The 18,218-nt window shown below is 44.1% G+C and overlaps 1 protein-coding gene across 9 annotated transcripts in view; it reads right to left on the reverse strand.

The window, feature by feature from the left end:
* Positions 1–122: 122 nt before the first annotated feature.
* Positions 123–18,218, reverse strand: part of ZDHHC3 (zinc finger DHHC-type palmitoyltransferase 3) — a 36,664-nt gene continuing 18,568 nt past the window's right edge. For 8 of the 9 annotated variants that reach the window (XM_032988078.2, XM_032988087.2, XM_032988095.2 and 5 more), the window contains exons 4-7: positions 16,280–16,376; positions 14,335–14,416; positions 12,497–12,627; positions 123–3,633 (exon numbers count right to left, since the gene is read on the reverse strand). In XM_032988078.2, the coding sequence (XP_032843969.1) occupies positions 3,391–3,633; positions 12,497–12,627; positions 14,335–14,416; positions 16,280–16,376 (553 nt within the window). In that variant the 3' untranslated portion in view covers positions 123–3,390. Of the gene's footprint in view, positions 3,634–8,112; positions 9,773–12,496; positions 12,628–14,334; positions 14,417–16,279; positions 16,377–18,218 lie in introns of those variants that run through there. The other variant, XM_042806479.1, reaches the window with a different exon arrangement.

An 18,218-nucleotide genomic window follows, 5' to 3' on the forward strand; every position in this document is an offset into this window, starting at 1 on the left:
CGGGTGCAGGGTGCCCGCGGGGAAGGGAGGAGCAGGTGGTCCTTGGCAGATGAAGTATTAGTTCTTTAATAAGTACAATAATGGCCAGAGGCATAAAAAGGAATTACAAACAGCAAAATATATATATTTACAAAACTGTATTCTTTACTTGCATAGAAAATCTGCTGTAGAAGACACCAGATACGAAGTATAAGTACGCTTTCCACGTCCGCCGTGACCCTGTCCATCACGTATTGACACCCCATGCCGGAGCAGGGCTGGGATCTCTAGCAGACCATGTCACACTGAGCAGTGTAGGGGGAGCACCCTCCCTGGCCCCCCCCCCGTGTTTGTGGCACCACAAGCGTGCTCTCAAAGAGCACCTTCCCTGGGGCCCGGCGAGCCAGCCGGGACCATAGCAGCATGGCCTGAAGACAAAAGGCACAATTTAACAAGGGGCAAGGAGTGCGTGGAGGGAAGGAAAACGGTGGGTTTGGTTTCAATTTCATGAAAATCACATTTGGTCTCAAGCTACCAGGTAGTCATGAAAGAAGGAAGTTTATGTTAGAGCTGTGGCTAAAACCGTTTTCCAACTTGTGAAGACTCTTGCAATTTCTGGCAGTTGCCACACTGTACCGAGACAGAGAGGAGCACCAAGGGGTACTGGGACTTGGTTGGGGGCGAGGGAGAAGAGGAGGATGAGGGAGACCGACAGCCCAGAGACACCAGAACTGATTTGCTGGATGTAGGAAGTCATCCCACCAGGCTTTGGTGGGCACCAGAGCCGGGGCTGGGCTGGCTGCCCACGGCTCTGGGTAAGGCACAGGGACATGTCCCCGTCTCTCACTCGGACCGTAACCGCGCTATGGGAGGGAGGGAGGTGGCCATTCCGACTCTCACCTTCCTCTTCACACTGCTTTTCCTTCTCAGCTATTAAAAAAAAAAAAAAAAAAAAAAAAACAAAAAACCAAACCTAGAACTGCCAGCACCTGAGGAACAACACGGGAGGTGGGAAACAGAAGCGAAGGATGCCTCTTCTCGTGACGAGGTGAACCAGCTTTGAGAGCGAAGGAGGAAAGGCGCTGCCTCCGTCCATGCCTACCTGAAGCCACGTAAGAGGGGTCCACGTCCTGAGGAGCATCACCAAAACGCAGTGCGAGGGGGTCCCTCCCAATCTGAGACCCCCATGTGCCTGCCTCAAGGTGATTTTCAGCCGTTAACTGGTTTCTCCCCGTGGGACGCTGTAGCACCATTCCCACTGCAGACACGGCACCTGCGGCAGGGATGTGAACTGGGTGCAGAGGCCGAGCAGCAAGCCAAAATTAGAAAACATGAGCTAAAAAGGGTACTCTTGCTTTTCCTACTTCAACATCCCTACTGCTCCCTATAGGGAAATCCTTTACAGATCTGTGTCTGCCCCTGATGTCCCTTTGCTGTGGGACGCTGACAGAGAGGAACATAGGCTGGTGCAGAAGGAGGAGAGCTCCTTCCCTCACTATCACACTGCTGCACTGGGAAAGACATTCAAGACCTCATGTCTAAATGACACGAGAGGACACCTCAATTCCCCCCAGATGCAGGGTGTTTCCCTTTACTAAAAAGGTTTGTATAAATACACAGTTCCTAATGATTTTTTCTAAATCTATTTTTCATTGACAAAAGAGGAGACATCCAGAGGGGTTAGGGGATGGGATGACTGTTTGGAAATACCCCTGGGGTTTTAGCCAAGCTGTGCTCCTAACAGTCACGGCATTCCACTTGTTCCCAGACACTTTGCCAGGAAAAGGGACTGCTGTGGCAGAGGACAAGTCCGAGAGATAATCCCATCCTTCCCCAGTAGCCCTGAATGTCACACAATTAATTCTTATTAAGATACTTTTCTAGGGGGAAAAAAGAAAAAAAAATGTACAAATTTAATTTGGTATTGCTTCTATAAATAGTAAAAACTTCATATAGGTCTTTCACAATACCATGCTTTCATCCTCAAAACTCCTTTCTCTTACTTTCGAGAGGAAGCAATTATCTTTGGTCTGCATTACAGGGGAGGGGGAGATAAAATCAGGCATGTCCTGTGGGGGAAAACCAGGAGCACGTGTCTAATATCCTGCAAAATTTACTGACCATTAAGCTAAGGGAGACAACAGGAAGGAAAAAAAAAAAAAAATTAAAACCAACCTAAATTAAAACTACACTGACATCTAGAGCATGCCAGATGTTTGTAGCGTATCTGAATGCAGCGGCTAGCATCACCTCTGCAAGACTTTGCTGCAACTATTGCCACCCGCAGTGACACCTTCCTTGAGCGATGCATCTTCCCTCTGTGGGTTCACCAACGTTTACCAGGAGCTAGCTGCAAAATTAGTGTTAGGAAACTCTGCCTAATGGCAAGTACTAATAGTACAACGTTAAACACCAGTGAGATTAAGAGGCAATATTCATTCTCAACTAATTCTAATTATCAAGAAAAAAAAAAAAAAAAGAGCGACATCTAAATTAGACAAGTTAAATGGAGAGAGCCAGTACCTCCACCAGCAGGCTGCTCACGTCTCCCTCTTCTTCTTCGACCGCAGAAATAGCCCCGGTGCCTGGCCTGGACCAGCTGCCTGCTTTCTGGGCTGCAGAGTTCGGCCAGGCAGCTCCCTCCCCACACCTCCTACGTGCCAGCGAACCGCGGCCCCGGGGCCAAAGACTCCCCCCACCAGCAGCTCGACAGCCCGGCCAATACTTGCCCGCTCCCGGCTGTGCTGGCCACAGCCCGCCGGCTCCGACAAGCAGCGCCAGCCTTGGGCAGCCCCACAAGCACAGAGGGTTAAAATCTACCCCTGGAGATAAGTCAGAGCTCAAAGGAATTACAGACAGGGTGAGCTCGCCCATCTGCTACGGCCATAGCCCCGTGCCCCCCCTCTGCTAACACCTGAGCACCAGCAGCTTTCATAATCCAGAGGCAGCATCCATGGGATGAGCCAAGAAGGATGTGTTTTTCAAGGAAACCTTTAGAGCTGGGCTAATCTGGCCATTGCACAGGATTTATCATTTAGCCCTCCAAAAGGCTAAAAACAAAAGATGAACCAGACTCCTTAGGACTGCACGTTTCTGGGAGCTGGGACCAACCTATCCGACAGTTATAAACTTTCCTTAAAGGACAAATAAGAAAAGCTCAGTAAAGCAGTTGACGCAAGTCCAGAAAGGAGCTTACGGATCTCATCACTTACAAAGCTTTCTCTGGAGATTTGCATTGCTTCTGCTAGTGCTGTTCCTGGCTTCCAGATAAATACTCCTGATTTTCTCAATGCACCAAAAGTATGTTAAAAAACAACCCCTCAAATCTCCAGCGCAAGTAATTACTTAAAAAAAAAAACAAAAAAACCAAACACCTGAAAGCTGCTCCTGACATTGTGGAGGATGCTTTGCTTATTCCTGTAACATTTGGACGGCAACATCTCGAGCGAGAAACTGCTCGATTTCTTCTTGGGACATTATTGCAGACGCAGGAGCGGCTGCCGCCGCTTCGGCCGGCGCTGGGCTCTTGCAGTTCAGGTTCGAAAAAGGGTTGAACCAACCCAAAGAGAAGGCACCACCGAATGCCAGCTTCATTCCTTCCCAGCCGCTGATCTTCTCCCAGGTTGGCTTCTGATTTTTAAGACGCTCAATACCCTGCAAGAAGAGAAGAGTTTTGGGTCGTCTCACTTTTCGAGCAGGTATTTGGGCACCAACCGCTGTAGCACGTGCAAAGCTGCCTGTCTACAGCCAACGTGTTTTTCACATTTTAGTTAACAATGAAGACAGACATCCTGCGTTACTGCGAGTTTCACCCCCAAATTTAACAACGAAACCCTAAAAAAAAGACCAAATTAGTAGACACTCTGAATCTCGGTGACTTATTTCAGTATCAGTTGCTATTGATCTTTACGGTAAAGAGATGGCTTCTTAAAAGCCTTCCTTTTTGGAAATGGACATCTTCTCCCACTGCTTTTTGCATCCCTCCAAAGAGTAATAAAATACAATTAGAACTTAAAATTTCACCTTATTTGGGCATTTTTACAATAGTTCAGATACAGACGAAATCGTGCAACTTTTTCCAGTGATCAGGCATTTACCACCGCCATATCTAGGCTTGTCAGCAGAAAGTGACATAAGAACAAGCTGACTCTGTGCCAATTAAGAGCAAATATCGAAGAACACAATTTCCAATTTAACAAACTGTCAAAGACAAATCACAATGGAAGCCAGATACCCGCTGGGAGGTGAGGAAATCTGTATGGGTGGAAGTGGAGGCTTCAAAATGGGACTGGAGCCTTGGCCAGACAATGTTCTGATTTATTCTCCGAGAATATCACTTTTAGTAAAGCAAATATTTTGACTGTATTTAAATAACAGATGCATCAAATTTGGGTAGTGACACTTTTTTTTTTCTGGTAGTCTTCTCCATGTAGAAATAAGGAACTAAGAATATTTTTTTAAGGCTTCCCCTACATGAAATAGGGCGCAATTTTTTAGGCCCATCTTCTGTATCATGTAAGAGAGAATCCAGATCTACAGCTGCATATGATACGCTCACAGCGATATACAAGTGACCACGGAGAAACTCTGGTCTTAGAGAAACAAGGATACTGGATCCAAGTTTTAAGACGCTCAAGGAAAGAAAAAAAAAAAATGAGCAAATTCAGTTAAAACCATTTAAAAGAGCAGTTTTAGAAGAGCTAGATGAAAAATACACTTGTCACCTCCTAATTCTGCCGATTTTCCCTAACAACCCACAAAACATTTCAAAGTTTTGCAGGAGGGGAAATGAATAAACGCAACGGCTCAGCAGCACCGCAGCTGCACTCGGAGCAAGCCTTATAAATAACACAACATTTCAAAGGAGAGGCAGCTCAGTCGTGCAATAACGTTGAGTCAGCACGAGCAGGCCCAGGGAGAAAACACACCATAAACTGAAGAATTACGTGCAAAGCTTCTGTGAGCTTCATTCATGCCCCGTTTCTTCTGCTGACTTCGGAGAAACCCAGGGAGTTTGCAGAGAGAAATGACGCAATGCCAGAATCGAGGTCTTCGGGGATGCAATTCGGGGAAGAACTCAAGCCCTGACGGACAGACGCGCCCCTTGCAAGGCGAAGCGCAGGCACGCGTCCCTCCGCTCCGCTCCCCAGCTTGCAGGCGCGCGGGCTCGACTGCTTTGGAGAGGGAAAATCCCTTGCCCTGGGACGCGGCCCTGGGTGCCGGCGCTGGCAGGGCCCGTCCTTACCTCCCCGCCGGGCAAGCCGGGAGAGGAGCAGCGCTCGCGGGCAGCGGAGCGGAGCCTCGGCAAAGCATTCCCTAGCACTAGCCTGCGCTTCTCCTCCGGGACACTCCGGTTCCAGCTGCGCAACCAGGAGGCAGACGCTTTTGCCGCTTCGAGCAGGAGACCTCCTTTGGTGGTCGGCCGCTCCTTGGCAAACTGCAGAGGTTCCTAACGCGTTAGTAACCAACCGGCACCGTGGCCGCGGCGTTTATTGCGTGAGTATCTGGAGAGAAGGAAAACAAGTAGCACGGGGCAGGGGGAGAAAGAGACACCAAGCATTTAAACCCTTCCCTGGCAGCACAAGCCTCAACCCTGCCCCCAGCCACGCGCGGAATCCATTTTGGTCCACGCTGGCATCTAGATCGGGAATAAAGATCTTGAACGTCTCTGGGCAGCAACCCCTCTCTGCCCTCCCCAGAAATACATCGTTCGCCTCCTCTGAGCCGGCCCAGCAAGGTCAGGCTGAGGTCGTCCTAATACCAGATTAGGGAGCAGTTAATCAGAGCAGGCCAGGGCAGTACTTCCTCTCTCCCAGCCTGACCTCGCTCATCGCTTCAGGGCAGGTATTGGAAATGAGGAGAAGTTTTAAAAAGTGTATCCTGCTCTGATTTTGGCTGCCCGCCACACAGTCAGTAAGGCATGACATTTCGCCTTAAAAAAAAGAAAAATTTAAGGGGGACGGAAGGAATGCACAACTGTTGAAGACATTTCATTACTGTATAAAGAAAACTTCTTTTAAAATATATAAACTCAAAATTTCTCACTAGTTTTTTTGACAGTGAGAATTTTGTGTTTCATATTAAACCAACATTTTTTTTTTTTTTTCCCCCATCATGCCCCTGTTTCACTTTGACAAAAAAGTGCTCGGAAACCATCATTTGTCACTATTCCAAATTACATAATTTTGAACACATACTGAAAAAAGACGACATGCACAGATGTCCCGGGCTGAGTGAGTGGTGGAGTTTTTTTGGTGGCAGGGGAGGGGGCTATCGGGGCGGCCCCCTGTGAGATGAGTGCGATTCACTTACTCCACGTAGCATCAGTCGCATGATGTGTCGAGGGGACCCCTCCATACCAAAGAAATATAAAATACTGGAAGCTCCCACTCCAGTAAGAGGTACAGCGCTGCAAAGGCGGGGACAGTAAGACAAGTCTGGCCCGTTACCACTGTGATGCTGCAGGATATACTCTGCTCCCCCCACCATTGCCCGCAGCGCCAAAGGAGGAGGCTGGGCTGCGTGGCCTGGCCCAGAAGCGATCTGCAGGACAGACCTTGCATGTTAGAAGGCAGGCATGCATTTAATACGCTTTTAAAGTCCAAAAGGAAGGAGCAAACAGAAGAGGCAAGTGTTGTAACAACCTGCCTGTTAAGGGGAAGACGCGGGAAGCACTGCTATCAGAAATCACGGTTAAGGCAGACTCGCCCTACGGCGGAATCACAGAATGGTTTGGGTTGGAAGGGACCTTGAAGACCATCTAGTTCCAACCCCCCTGCCCCGGGCAGGGCCCCCTTCCCCCAGCCCAGGGGGCTCCCAGCCCCGTCCAACCTGGCCTTGAACCCTTCCAGGGAGGGGGCACCCACAGCTGCTCTGGGCAAACGAGTTCCCTGCACTCACACCGGCTCGGAGCACCACTCAGCTTTTCAAAAAAAGAACCACCCCGCCTCTGATCGAGCTTCTCCTCATTTCTCTTGGCCATGCTGAAACAGAACTAGCACCTGAAAGCAGGTAGTCCTGCCTGAGAAAACACTTTCCACGAGCAAGTCGGCAAGTCTGCCTTTCTCATATTAATACTGACCCACATTTAGTATCATTCAAATTGCACCACCAAGCTGCACAGTGCACGTGAAACTGGTTAGAGACACACACACGACAGGTACCAGTGGACATTTCTGCAAGCGGTGATGAGGCCTCATTTAAAATGAAAACAGTTTGACTGAAAATATCAATATTGTGCAACGCTGTTTAACAATTCTCATTTGTTCGAAACAAGAAAAACTGAGTAATTACACATTTCTTCACAATGGTCAAAATGCCAGAACAATGTAACTGATCTTCTTCCAAAATGCACAGTGAATAAGGGTAATTGTAAGAGACAAAAACTGGAGTGTGCACCAGGGGAGTTTATTATCAAAACAATTTTTAAAGCAATGAACTGTACAGAGAGATGCATTCATTTATTAATTGCCCAGGTGACTAAAGCCCCTCCTTCCTCTCAATACATCTGATTTTGCATCAAGACAGCTTTAGGGCTGGATTCTCTACCAGCTCAAGTTACCACCTGCACTTGTCTCACCTGCTGAACTGACCCCGGCCAAAGATCCAGCCCTTAACTCTTAAGCTGGGAGCATTCTCTGAAAAACACCGTTGCATACTAAAATGAGAGTTACATATTTATTTTCAATAGCTTTCTGCTATCAGCATTATAAAACCAAAACCTAAACTTCTCCTGAATTTGTCTTCGTTAAGGAAATGTGTATGCAAAGGCCACGTCTCCTCCACGCAATGCTCCCATCCCACTCGGGCACAAGTGCAGCCCTGGATCTGCAGATCCACCACAGGGATCACAGCGTGCTCCGGAGGATCTAGCCCTGAGCAAGCAGGATTGCAGAAGCAGCCCACTTAGGCAGCAGAGCAGTTACAGTCTCTTCCAAGCGGCGAAATAAAACCACCGATTAACAGATCCGTATATTAGCGATTAACTGACGTTTAAACTTAGAAGTCAAACACTCAGTTAATTAACCTTTATATGCTTCTGCCTGCTCGCGTACAGAAGTGAAAGTTCAGAAAACCATTAGAGATTCTTTCCAGCGTTTGAAGTGAAGAAAGAAAATAAGAACAGCAAACAAGTTTTTGGAAAAGTTTTATTGCATTTGTTTTCCATATGGAAGCATTGACAGATTGAAAAGATGCAGCATTCACATTACTTCCAAAATGAAACATCCATTAAATTTCTCCTTCCCTGATTTCCCTCCCTTCCCCCATGGCTTTCAAGCAGTCTAAACAGGTCATTTTCCAAAAAAAATACCATTTTATTTTAAACCAAGGAACGAAAAGATTCCTTGGAAGTCATGGACACGACTGATTTGTATGTTTCCTTTGTTTGCAATTCATTTGATGAGCCCATGGGAGTCATGATCCAAAAATAAAATAAAATTCCTGCCTGAAAACAAGATATCAGTTGCAGTTATGAATGGTTTAGCTCTACCCGTTTTTTGGAATGCCTTCTGTCCCTCCCACTTTCATCACCACACAGTTCATAACAGTATGCATGCTCCTTACCACAAGTATTTCCCAATTTCAAACACTTACACATATATGTGCGTGTGCTTACACACATACACATGTATGTATAAATACAAGATTTACAAAGCTCTAAATCAGGGCAATGCTAAGAATATAGAATCAACCACCTCGGTACACCTACACATCCCATCAATATTAGTCTTTACAGCGATCTGGGCATTCATGTCAGTTTTTCACATTAACACTGTTTAGCAGGCATTTCCCTAACAAGTCATTTACCAAGACAAACACACACAAACAAGATGATTCTGCTATCCTAAACACTTGAAAATTCGATTTCTTTCTTTCCTGCAAGTGTAAGGCATTTAATAATCCAGACTCTTCTAAATCTGTCACAGTTATCCTAAGAGGGCAACAATTTCCTGTGCGCAAGGGAGGGAACAGACAAAATAATGCCAGAAAGATGGAATCAGTTCTGTGGCTGGAAGGAAAAAGGCGGGTGGGGTGGGAATTGGTGTTGGCAACGTTTGCTTTAAATACTTTAACTGTACGCGATCACCAGGTCAACTGGCTCTTTTGCTGTGCTGCGTTCTCATCTTGCACCTTTTGGTAAGTGACGTGTCTGCTTCCCCGTTCAAGTTCACTTATGAAAGAGCAATGTGCTCCTTCAGGAAGTCCAAAGGTGTCTGTGTAGGGCTGTTGGCACTCATATGTCTTCCACAGAGCTCATCACAGTCAGGAGACAGCATGAGAATCTACTCAGAAGAGGCGGGTCACAACAGAGAAAGAGGATCCCCTTCACATTAGTTACGCCATACAGAAAGCAGAGGGAAACAAAGGCCAGTAAAGTTAACAAGATTAAAAAAAAAAAAAAAAAAAAGAAAACCAAGGGGAAAAAAAAAAAAAGCAGCAGCAGTTTCAGCCAGAGATATAGAATTATCTAAACCTGTGGAATACAGGGCTTTTTTTTCTCTGCAATTATCAGCCATTTAATAGACATAAAAAAGTTTGTTTTGCTTTTTGTTTTTTAAACATTCATGGAAAATTTGTAACAGTAGTGCTGTATTATGTTTCTATTTTAGTGGAAATGCTGGTCAAGAATTCCTCAGACCACATACTGGTACGGGTCTGCTTTTCCTTGGTCTGGTGTTGCGAATGGGCTAAGCCATGCTATAGAGAACGGATGGCCAAATACTGCTTTCATGTTCATCCATTTTGTTTTTTTAGCCCATCTTCTCTCTTCCTTTTTCAACTGTTCTATTCCCTGAAAACAGAAATATCACATTTTCAGTAAAAACACTCAGATTTTGTAGTTCTGGATTTGGGGAAAGGCCTACTCTCAGTTACCCCTTATCCAAAGGATGGAGTAAGAAAATAAAAATGCATCTAGACTGCCTTTCCTTTTCTTCTCACCGTTTTATACTAAAAAAATGTTAAGCATAGGAGTATTCCTTGGAAACGTAATTATTTTCATTTTGTTCAGGCCTAGATATTTCATAAACCTTTTAAGACCTGCCATCCAATTGCCTCTGATGTCAATTAAAAAAACCCCACCACCTAGAACCAAACAAAAAAAGTACGTACTTTAATGGCTGAAGGCATTACGTGCTAACCAGATGGAAAAGTTTTAGAGGAAGCCATTTATAAGCTTGAAGAAAAAAAAAAAAAAAAAAAAAAAAAAAAAAACCCAAACAACTGAAAACCAAACACAAACCCAAAGATAATCTCTATAATGCTTCCAGATTCACCAAGCAAGTTCAGGAAGTGCCCGTGGCTCAGTGTAGCTGATTCTACCTGGTGCCTCTTCATGTTTCATTAGAATCACTGCTAAAACATGCATGGGCTGACAGCAGGGAGAAAGGGTTAAATAAGATACCGATTTGAGAGAAATCATCGGCATTGTTTAGTAAAGGTTAGAGGGAGAACAAAACAAAGCCATCAAGCAATCAGCTGAAACATTCACTATTCAATCATTAAAAATAATAAAAAAAAATTATCTGTATTGTTTCTAAAGCCCACAAAGTGAATTTGGTCTTTCAGGAAAGCTATGCCTGGTCGTTTTGCTTCTGTGGCAGCCAAGTGCAGTCACTGGAGAGCATTACTCTTCCACAGGTAGCAGCAGCAGGCAGATCACTCTGTTCTTTAACTTTGGATCTTTTGCAAGGTAAGTTTCTCTTGACCTACGCGTCTCTCCCATGCTACAGATTAATGCACTGTAATACATCTCTGTGTCTCAAATTACTGATTCTGGGAGCTCTGCAGAACACAACATGCGTCAACTGCAAGAGCCGTGCTGATCCCTGGCAAATGTCATCTCTAGAGCCAACAGCAAAATATGAGGGTCCCGGGTCCCTTCGGGCAGAAAGGAACCATCCCGGTGGGACAGCGTACACAAGATGGGAAATGAGGTCTCCCAGTGACTGGAAGAGGAAGGTGAAAAAGGGCAAGACACAGCCCTGTCTCTAAAATGTGGAGTAAAACACTGCAAGAGACTACACCAGGAAGAATTTCACCTGGAAATACTTCTCTGCTCAAAACAGATTGCTTGCCAGACACAGCTACCTCAATGCTAGCAAATCAATGAGGCCTTCCACAGAGCAAAACCCTTATTGGTACATATTGAAAAAGAAAAAAAAAAAATGAAAACCCACAATCCAACAGGGGAGACCATATTTCTTTTTTTTTTTTTTTTTAAATTGTGGCATTGTTCCTTTAACATCTATGAGTTCCCAGAACTTGAGGGGAAGGGAAAAATCAGGGGACTTATCTGGGTGCCCAGCTGTAAGGAAGCAGCTTCTAAAAACTGTTGATAGGTTTCAAAGGCTGAGCAATTCAGATGATGAATTCACAGGCAGCATTGTTAATTTATTTACTGATAAACTCAAGCTCCGCAGGGTTGTTCTGTGTTGCTGTACTTCCCCCTGGGGCTCTCCCCAGCAGAAAGAACAGCTTCTTCTGAACACAGAAGAGCCACAGCATGAACATCAGCTTCTTGCAGAAGCGAAGCATTAAAAAAGTACTGCAAAAAAGACTCAGGAGCAATGGGCTCTTACAGCCTATAATGCCAGTCACAGCTCTCCAGTGGCAGCAAAAATACCTATTTTAGTTTCAGTTGGCCATGGGCAACCAAGGGAAGGGGAAATAAAACTAAAGGAGGCAGGGGAGGAAATAAGAGTTGGCACTCTTTTAAGACTATCACTTCTCTTCAACCACTCCAGTTAAATTCAGATATCTGAGCATGCTTGGTGAAGGCCGGCAGTACTCACAAGTGTGGGAACATCCATCCCCAGGAGTCACCAGCTCCATCTTTACAGAAGTGGGCAAATGCAGGGAGGGATATACGACGGTCTGCAACACTACTGTGTAACCTCTACTACACCATCTTTAAATTGGGAACGACATGGTGACTTTGCAGCAGATTGCACCCAGCAGGTTTCCATGAGCCTACTCTACTCCCTTTCCTTTTTTCCCTTTGGCAAGAGTTTTTGAACTGTTTAACAAGCAGTTAAAACTGGAAATCTTCTAAACTAAACAATATGCGTGCGTGTGTGTGTGTGTGTGTGTATCCCTCCCTCACCTACTCATCTTGGCTTTCCAGCACATAAAGCTGTAAATAGTGACACCAGGGGACACACAGCTGAATTTCAGACAATACCAATGTAAAAGCACTTCATTAAAGGAAAAAGATTCTCAAATCCACAGGGACAAATACTCTCTACAGAGTAATCCCCATTACCAATGCCTACCTTGCCAGTGGTACTGTCAACACAGCATTCCAGCCACTACATACAGGCGTACCCTGCTTCTCACAGTAACCTTCAAAGAGCACAATCCAGCCCTGCGCTAGCTCGCTTTATTACATTGGATCTTTCCTCAAAGGGCACACACACATGAACTCCCCGGGCAATGAGGTAAAACCCTGTAGCCTTCCACTGTTTCTACAAATGGTGGGAGACGGGGTAAAGGAGAGAGTGCGTGAGACACCCACCGTTTCATCAGTGCAGATGGAGTGTACTTGGGTCCCAAACATAACCGAGGTGAAGATGAGAAACAGGAGAGCCTCAAAACACAAGAGGATGAGAAGAATCACTGTAGTTGGTGGAGAGAAGGAACTGCATTCTGTGAAGACAAAACAATGGAGTTGGAAGGGGAGAGATCAGGTAGTGCAGCAGCTGAAAAACACCTGCTAAGCCACAAGTTTTCCACACTCAAACTGTCAAAATAAATCATATTATCAACATTCTCATAAAGGTGCACCGGGAAACTCTGGCATTCTCAAGGATATTCAACAATGAAATTATCACTCCTGCAGGCTTATAAAAAATGCAAAAATAAAAAAACCCCTGCAGCACTTCAAGAATGCAACTTTCCACTTTGGTGTTTCCCCAGCACACTGGCTAGGACTCCACTCCACCTGTAGCTTCTCTCTTCAACCTTAATCTTAACAGATTTTCCACAGTGATAAAGCGCATCAGAAATCTCTAGCTGGTGGTCAGGACACAATGGTAATTATTTCTGTAGCACCAACATAAAACCTGAGTATGCTTCCTTTCGTAACTGTTCTAAATCACAACCTAAAGAAGAGCAGATTAAGCCAAACTCTTACTTTTCCTCATACTCTATAGTGCAAACTCAAGCAAGCGCTGAAAAAAATCTGAGAAGGTAACTATAAAAGAGGAACGGAAGAAAGGAAGAGGAAGGAAAATATTCTAGGACAAAAATCATAGTGTTGAGTTGAATGTTGTATATGTCAGAACATTCAGATTTTTCTGAAATTCAGGAATGAGTATCACCAACAAAACTATTTTTCTCATGAGAAGTTAAGCTTTAACAGGTGCACCGTAATCAAGGGCTAAGACAATCAGCACAAATCCAAGGCAGCTGGAACAACAGATCCATCTCATAACAGCTCTGTTCTGCCACCTAAACCTGTGACAGGCGGGAAAGTGCTTCCCCCACCGACACAAGTTCTGAGAAAGGGGGCAAAGGAAACTCTATCTTCTGATGTATCCTTCCCGTATGGCCCTGGCCACTGTAGTCAAATCCAGACGTTCTCAGTGACAGCTGTTTTACAAAATCCTGTTGTCAAATTCAGTTTACATGTGTAAACGTACCCATCCTCTGCAGTATTATAAACTAAGGAAGAAGGAAAACTAAGCTAATGTGCTTCCAAAAAATCCACAAGCAGCATATACATCTGCACACATACTCTTTGACAGCTTGCTGTTTGACTCAGTATTGCCTAGAGGATTTCCTATTTCCATTTGTGTTTCTAAAAAACACATCTCAACTGCCTTTGTGAAAATTTACTCACTGGCTGCTCCAGAGTGAGGGCTGGTTTTTCTTTTGTTTGTTTGTTAGGGGTTGTTTTGGGGTTTTTTTAGTGGAAAGGAATTGTTTGTTCTTGTGAGGGTGGATTTTGGATCTGAGTTAGCATGTTTTCCTGGCTGTCTTGCAAGAATGATTCACATTACCCTTTAAAAGAAAAACATGCACATTCTTGTTATCTTGTATTGTCATTCAGGAAATCAGTGCTGTGTTCATGTCAACAGCAAATTATTTCACACATACTATCTAGGTGTCTTTACACCTCTGCTTCTTCCTAGGTAGTACCAGGCTTAAGTTGAAACAGGACTTTTCAGGACAGAGATCCCAGCAGGTGAGAAAGAATTATGAAGTTGCAGGATTGATCATTAAAAAAAATAGATAGCACAGCAGAGCCCTGATAGCAGCATGAAAAAGGGTTGCCTTACAACCAAACTACATTATAAGGTCTTATTCATAGGCTAACCCAGTATTTTAATGAGGTATTTTGTTAGTACTCACTTGTCCAGTCTTCTTCAAAGCAATACAAGAAGTGAAATCCCACCATGATTAGAGCATGCAGGGAAATCAGTGCTATATACATCTGAAAAATAAAGGATGTAATATAAGTATCGGGTGAGTTTAAAGACCAAAATGCTACATCTTCCAAGTGCTTTAAATAAAGCAAAGCGTTAAGACTTAAAAAAAAAAAACAAAAACAAACCAACCTGCAAAACACAAACCACCCTAAAAGTCAAGCCCTCCCATCCCTCCTAAACAAGCACCCCGAAGCTGGCAAACGCCAAGACTACATGGACTCATTCCGGCCCTACCAACAGCTCTGAGTGAACTGGCAGGAGACTCCTCAATTCCAAGCCAGCTGGACATAAACGCCAGCCCCCGGCGCGGCCCTCACACGGCGGCCTGTCCTCAGCTGCGCCGAGCACAGCGGCACTCTGGCATCGAGGTACCATCGTGTCAAAGCTCACACACTTGCTCTTGAGAGCACTATGGATTCCCAGCGAAACAACAGCTAATTCGTTTTAACTGCAAAATGCTCTTTATTTTCCAGCATGAGTTTCAGAAAAATGGTAATTTTTTTTTTTTTTTTTAATAACTATTTTTTCCTGAGGCAGACAGTGGCATGGAAAGTTCCTCTCAAGCTTTAATACTTTGTACTTAATCCTTTTTGTTTTAAATTAGGTCTTAGATTTGTAACAAAATGCTACACATACACTACAATTTACCAAGACAGGGCTAAAAAGATGATTCTCCTGAACCTACAGACTCTGATAAAGACCGGCAGATATTAGATGTGAGAGAGATTTTGTTACAAGAAACCTCTGCGGAAGCAGTAAAAGATGATAGGAGACTATTTTGTTTTTCCTTGCAAGTTGAGCATGCTGCCATTTTTTCACCTCCTCAGGTCTCAAAAAGAATAATGAAGAAAACCAGCAACCCTTATTTTGTTTATCTCAACCACATTAAGTGTTTAATAATGCCTGCTTCAAAGTAGATGTCAGTTTTAACAGAAAAAGAAATCCTTTCCTTAGGTTTAAAACGTCTAGCTCTCAACTTATGGTGAAAAAAAAACCTTGCTCGAGGGAAAAAAAAAAAAACAAAACAACAGGATTCATTTTGTTCTGTAATCCACATCCTAACAAACCACACCAAAGAACAGTAAGCCTTTCCATTTAACTGAAAATCTCCCCCTTGTTACTTGGTAATATGAGAACGTTCTTCCTTGAACCTACAGATGTCTCAAAAGATTTATTAATAAAACAGAGCATCACTGAAACTCAGCCTTGTAATGTTCACGCTACTCCCACGGAATATTTGCAGATCACTTTGATGAAACAGATTTCAACCCTTTCAGAAATACGTAGTATTCAAGTTTGCACTCCCGTTTTCTTACTCACGATGCCACAGATATAGTACAAAAAGTCAAACACCTCCTTGGTTTTCAAGTACAAAAATAAACCACTTGCAAGTAAAAGGTGGATAATTCTTGCCAAAGGGGATGCAGACTTCCCACTCCTCGCTTAAGATGTGGCAACAGCTCTTATTATATGATCCCACACAGGTACTCATACAACTACAACATTTAGAAACCCTACATATGGCCTGGGATCCTACCAGCCACAGTACGATGTAAAAGGATGGCCCACGCCTCACAGAGCTCAACGCCACAATAAACGCCTCACATTATGAAATAGGTGCTGTCACCACAACACAACCACCTCACAAAACCCTGGCAAACACTTCCTGCGATGCCTTTTTCCCGTTGTTGTGTCGTGTGTGTGTGTGTTCCCTAATTAGTGAAACAGAAGTCTGCTACAGTTCCTTGTAAAGTTCTAAAAGAGGAAACAAGAGAAAGCCAGCCTCCCGAGCTGCTTCACAGACTACACACGCAGCATTTCAGCGCTGCCCACCGCACACCCTCAAACATCACCTCCAAAATACTTACTGTAAACAGTACAAAGTACTTCTGGTTATTCTCTCCTACACAGTTATTGACCCACGGGCAGTGATGGTCCATTTTCCGAATACACCTCTTGCAAACACTGAAAGAATACAGGTCACATTTCATTCCGGGAACACAAGATTTCACAGGGGCTTGGGGGACACAGAAATTAAAGGAAAGAATCAGAGGTGAAATTTGAACCGAAACAAATTTACTTGTCACCACATTTGTATTTGTGGTTTGGTCACTTAAGTATGTCTGTTCAACACGGACCATACAATACCAGATCACCACTGTAAAAAATTAATGCCAAGTAAGACACCTTAGCATAATATTCACATCAGTGGTTTTGCCAAAATACTATCTGAACAATACGTTCACTCAAATGGAAAAAAATCTGTGATTTATTTTAGTTTTAACTTAGTTGGTCTGTGAAAATATCCACAGATTAAAACCAAACGAAAATCAGAAAGATATGAAAAACAGCAATGAATGAAGATTTTTTCAGCGTTGCTAATAACAGACTAAGGTTTATTTACAGACATTAACTGGTTGCAGGAACTTGCAAAAAACAAAATTAAATAATGCATTACAAAAGGCTCTTGACATCAAGGTAAGCCACATACTAGCATAAAAGAGCTGTGGCAGTCAGTCAGGAAGACAGTATCACAATATACATTCAAGGTAAAATTAGAGCACTTCACAAAAACAGACTAATAAAATCAAAATTCAAATTCTTGCCAGCACGCACACTGTGGCTCGAAGTCAAATAATTAAAAGATTATTACTTTGTCTGAACATCAGTCTCTTGCTTAGTCAGTAACTGCTTCAACTCACATAATAAAGGAAGTCTTTTTCTCTGCTGCTTTCTCATGATAGGAGACAAAAGGCAGTCTCCTGATACCACATTGCACAAACAAGCACAGAAATCAAATATGAAAAAAACACAAAACCCCAAAACAGACGAACAATAGCCCAAGAAAGGAAACAGCCATTCCAGAACAATTCTGGCAACACTGAAACAGAAAGGATCGAGGGCTCTGCTAATTTTATTTTTCTTATAACAAAAAATATGTTGACCTTAACATAAACAAACTTCAACACCCAAATGCTTAAGGGAAACTCAAACAAAACCATAAACACATTCCTATGAGCACATATGAATAAATAATAGAAAACCCCTCCTTCAGAACAGCCTTGCGCTCACTCTACGTGGTGGGAGGGTGTAATCCCCAAGGATACGTGCCATGCCTGAAAAACAAATGAGCTGCTATAGCCCTGATCCTAAAAATGAAAGGTTGGTCAGGCAGGCCCCAGCCTCCCAGCACAGGGCCAGACCAGGAGCAGCTTCTCCTCAGGCAGGCCCGGGTACCCCGTTCCCTGCCCGCCCCAGGTGCAGTGGGCAACAGGAAAAGCCTCGTTTTGCTAGAATAAGCAGCTAGAAATGATTTTTGAGCTACATGGGGACTAAAATCAGCTGGCACAGTAAAAACAATTTATCTGCCAGAAAATGTCATACCTCATACTGGTTTAAAAAAAAAAAAAAAGAGGGAGGGGGAAGGGGGAAGGCAGGGCAGGTGGTGTAAAGCAGGAGGATGCCTCCCTGTGGTCTAATTTATTGCGTGCAGACGCGCACACACATCCCTTGGGCTCTGAAACAGGCAATACCCAAGCAACCCCTTCGTTTGCTCCTGGGGCCCAGCTCCCCAGGGCAACAACCTGAAGCAGCCAAGGCAAAGAAGACCTCTGTGAAAGAGGTAGCTAAGGCTGAGAAGAGAGGTTTTATTCCATGCATACATACCAAAACCAGTTGGATGACAGGCAGAACATGAAACTAGCTGGTGGAAAAGGAGACACAGAAACTAAGACTGGAAACGATAGACAGCAGGGATTACCCATCCTCAGACACTCTCCCACCGCTCAACCACCCAGCTTCCAAATG

This window comes from Tyto alba, unplaced genomic scaffold (genome assembly GCF_018691265.1).
Source record: "Tyto alba isolate M040663 unplaced genomic scaffold, T.alba_DEE_v4.0 Super-Scaffold_46, whole genome shotgun sequence".
NCBI classification, from domain to species: Eukaryota; Metazoa; Chordata; class Aves; order Strigiformes; family Tytonidae; genus Tyto; species Tyto alba.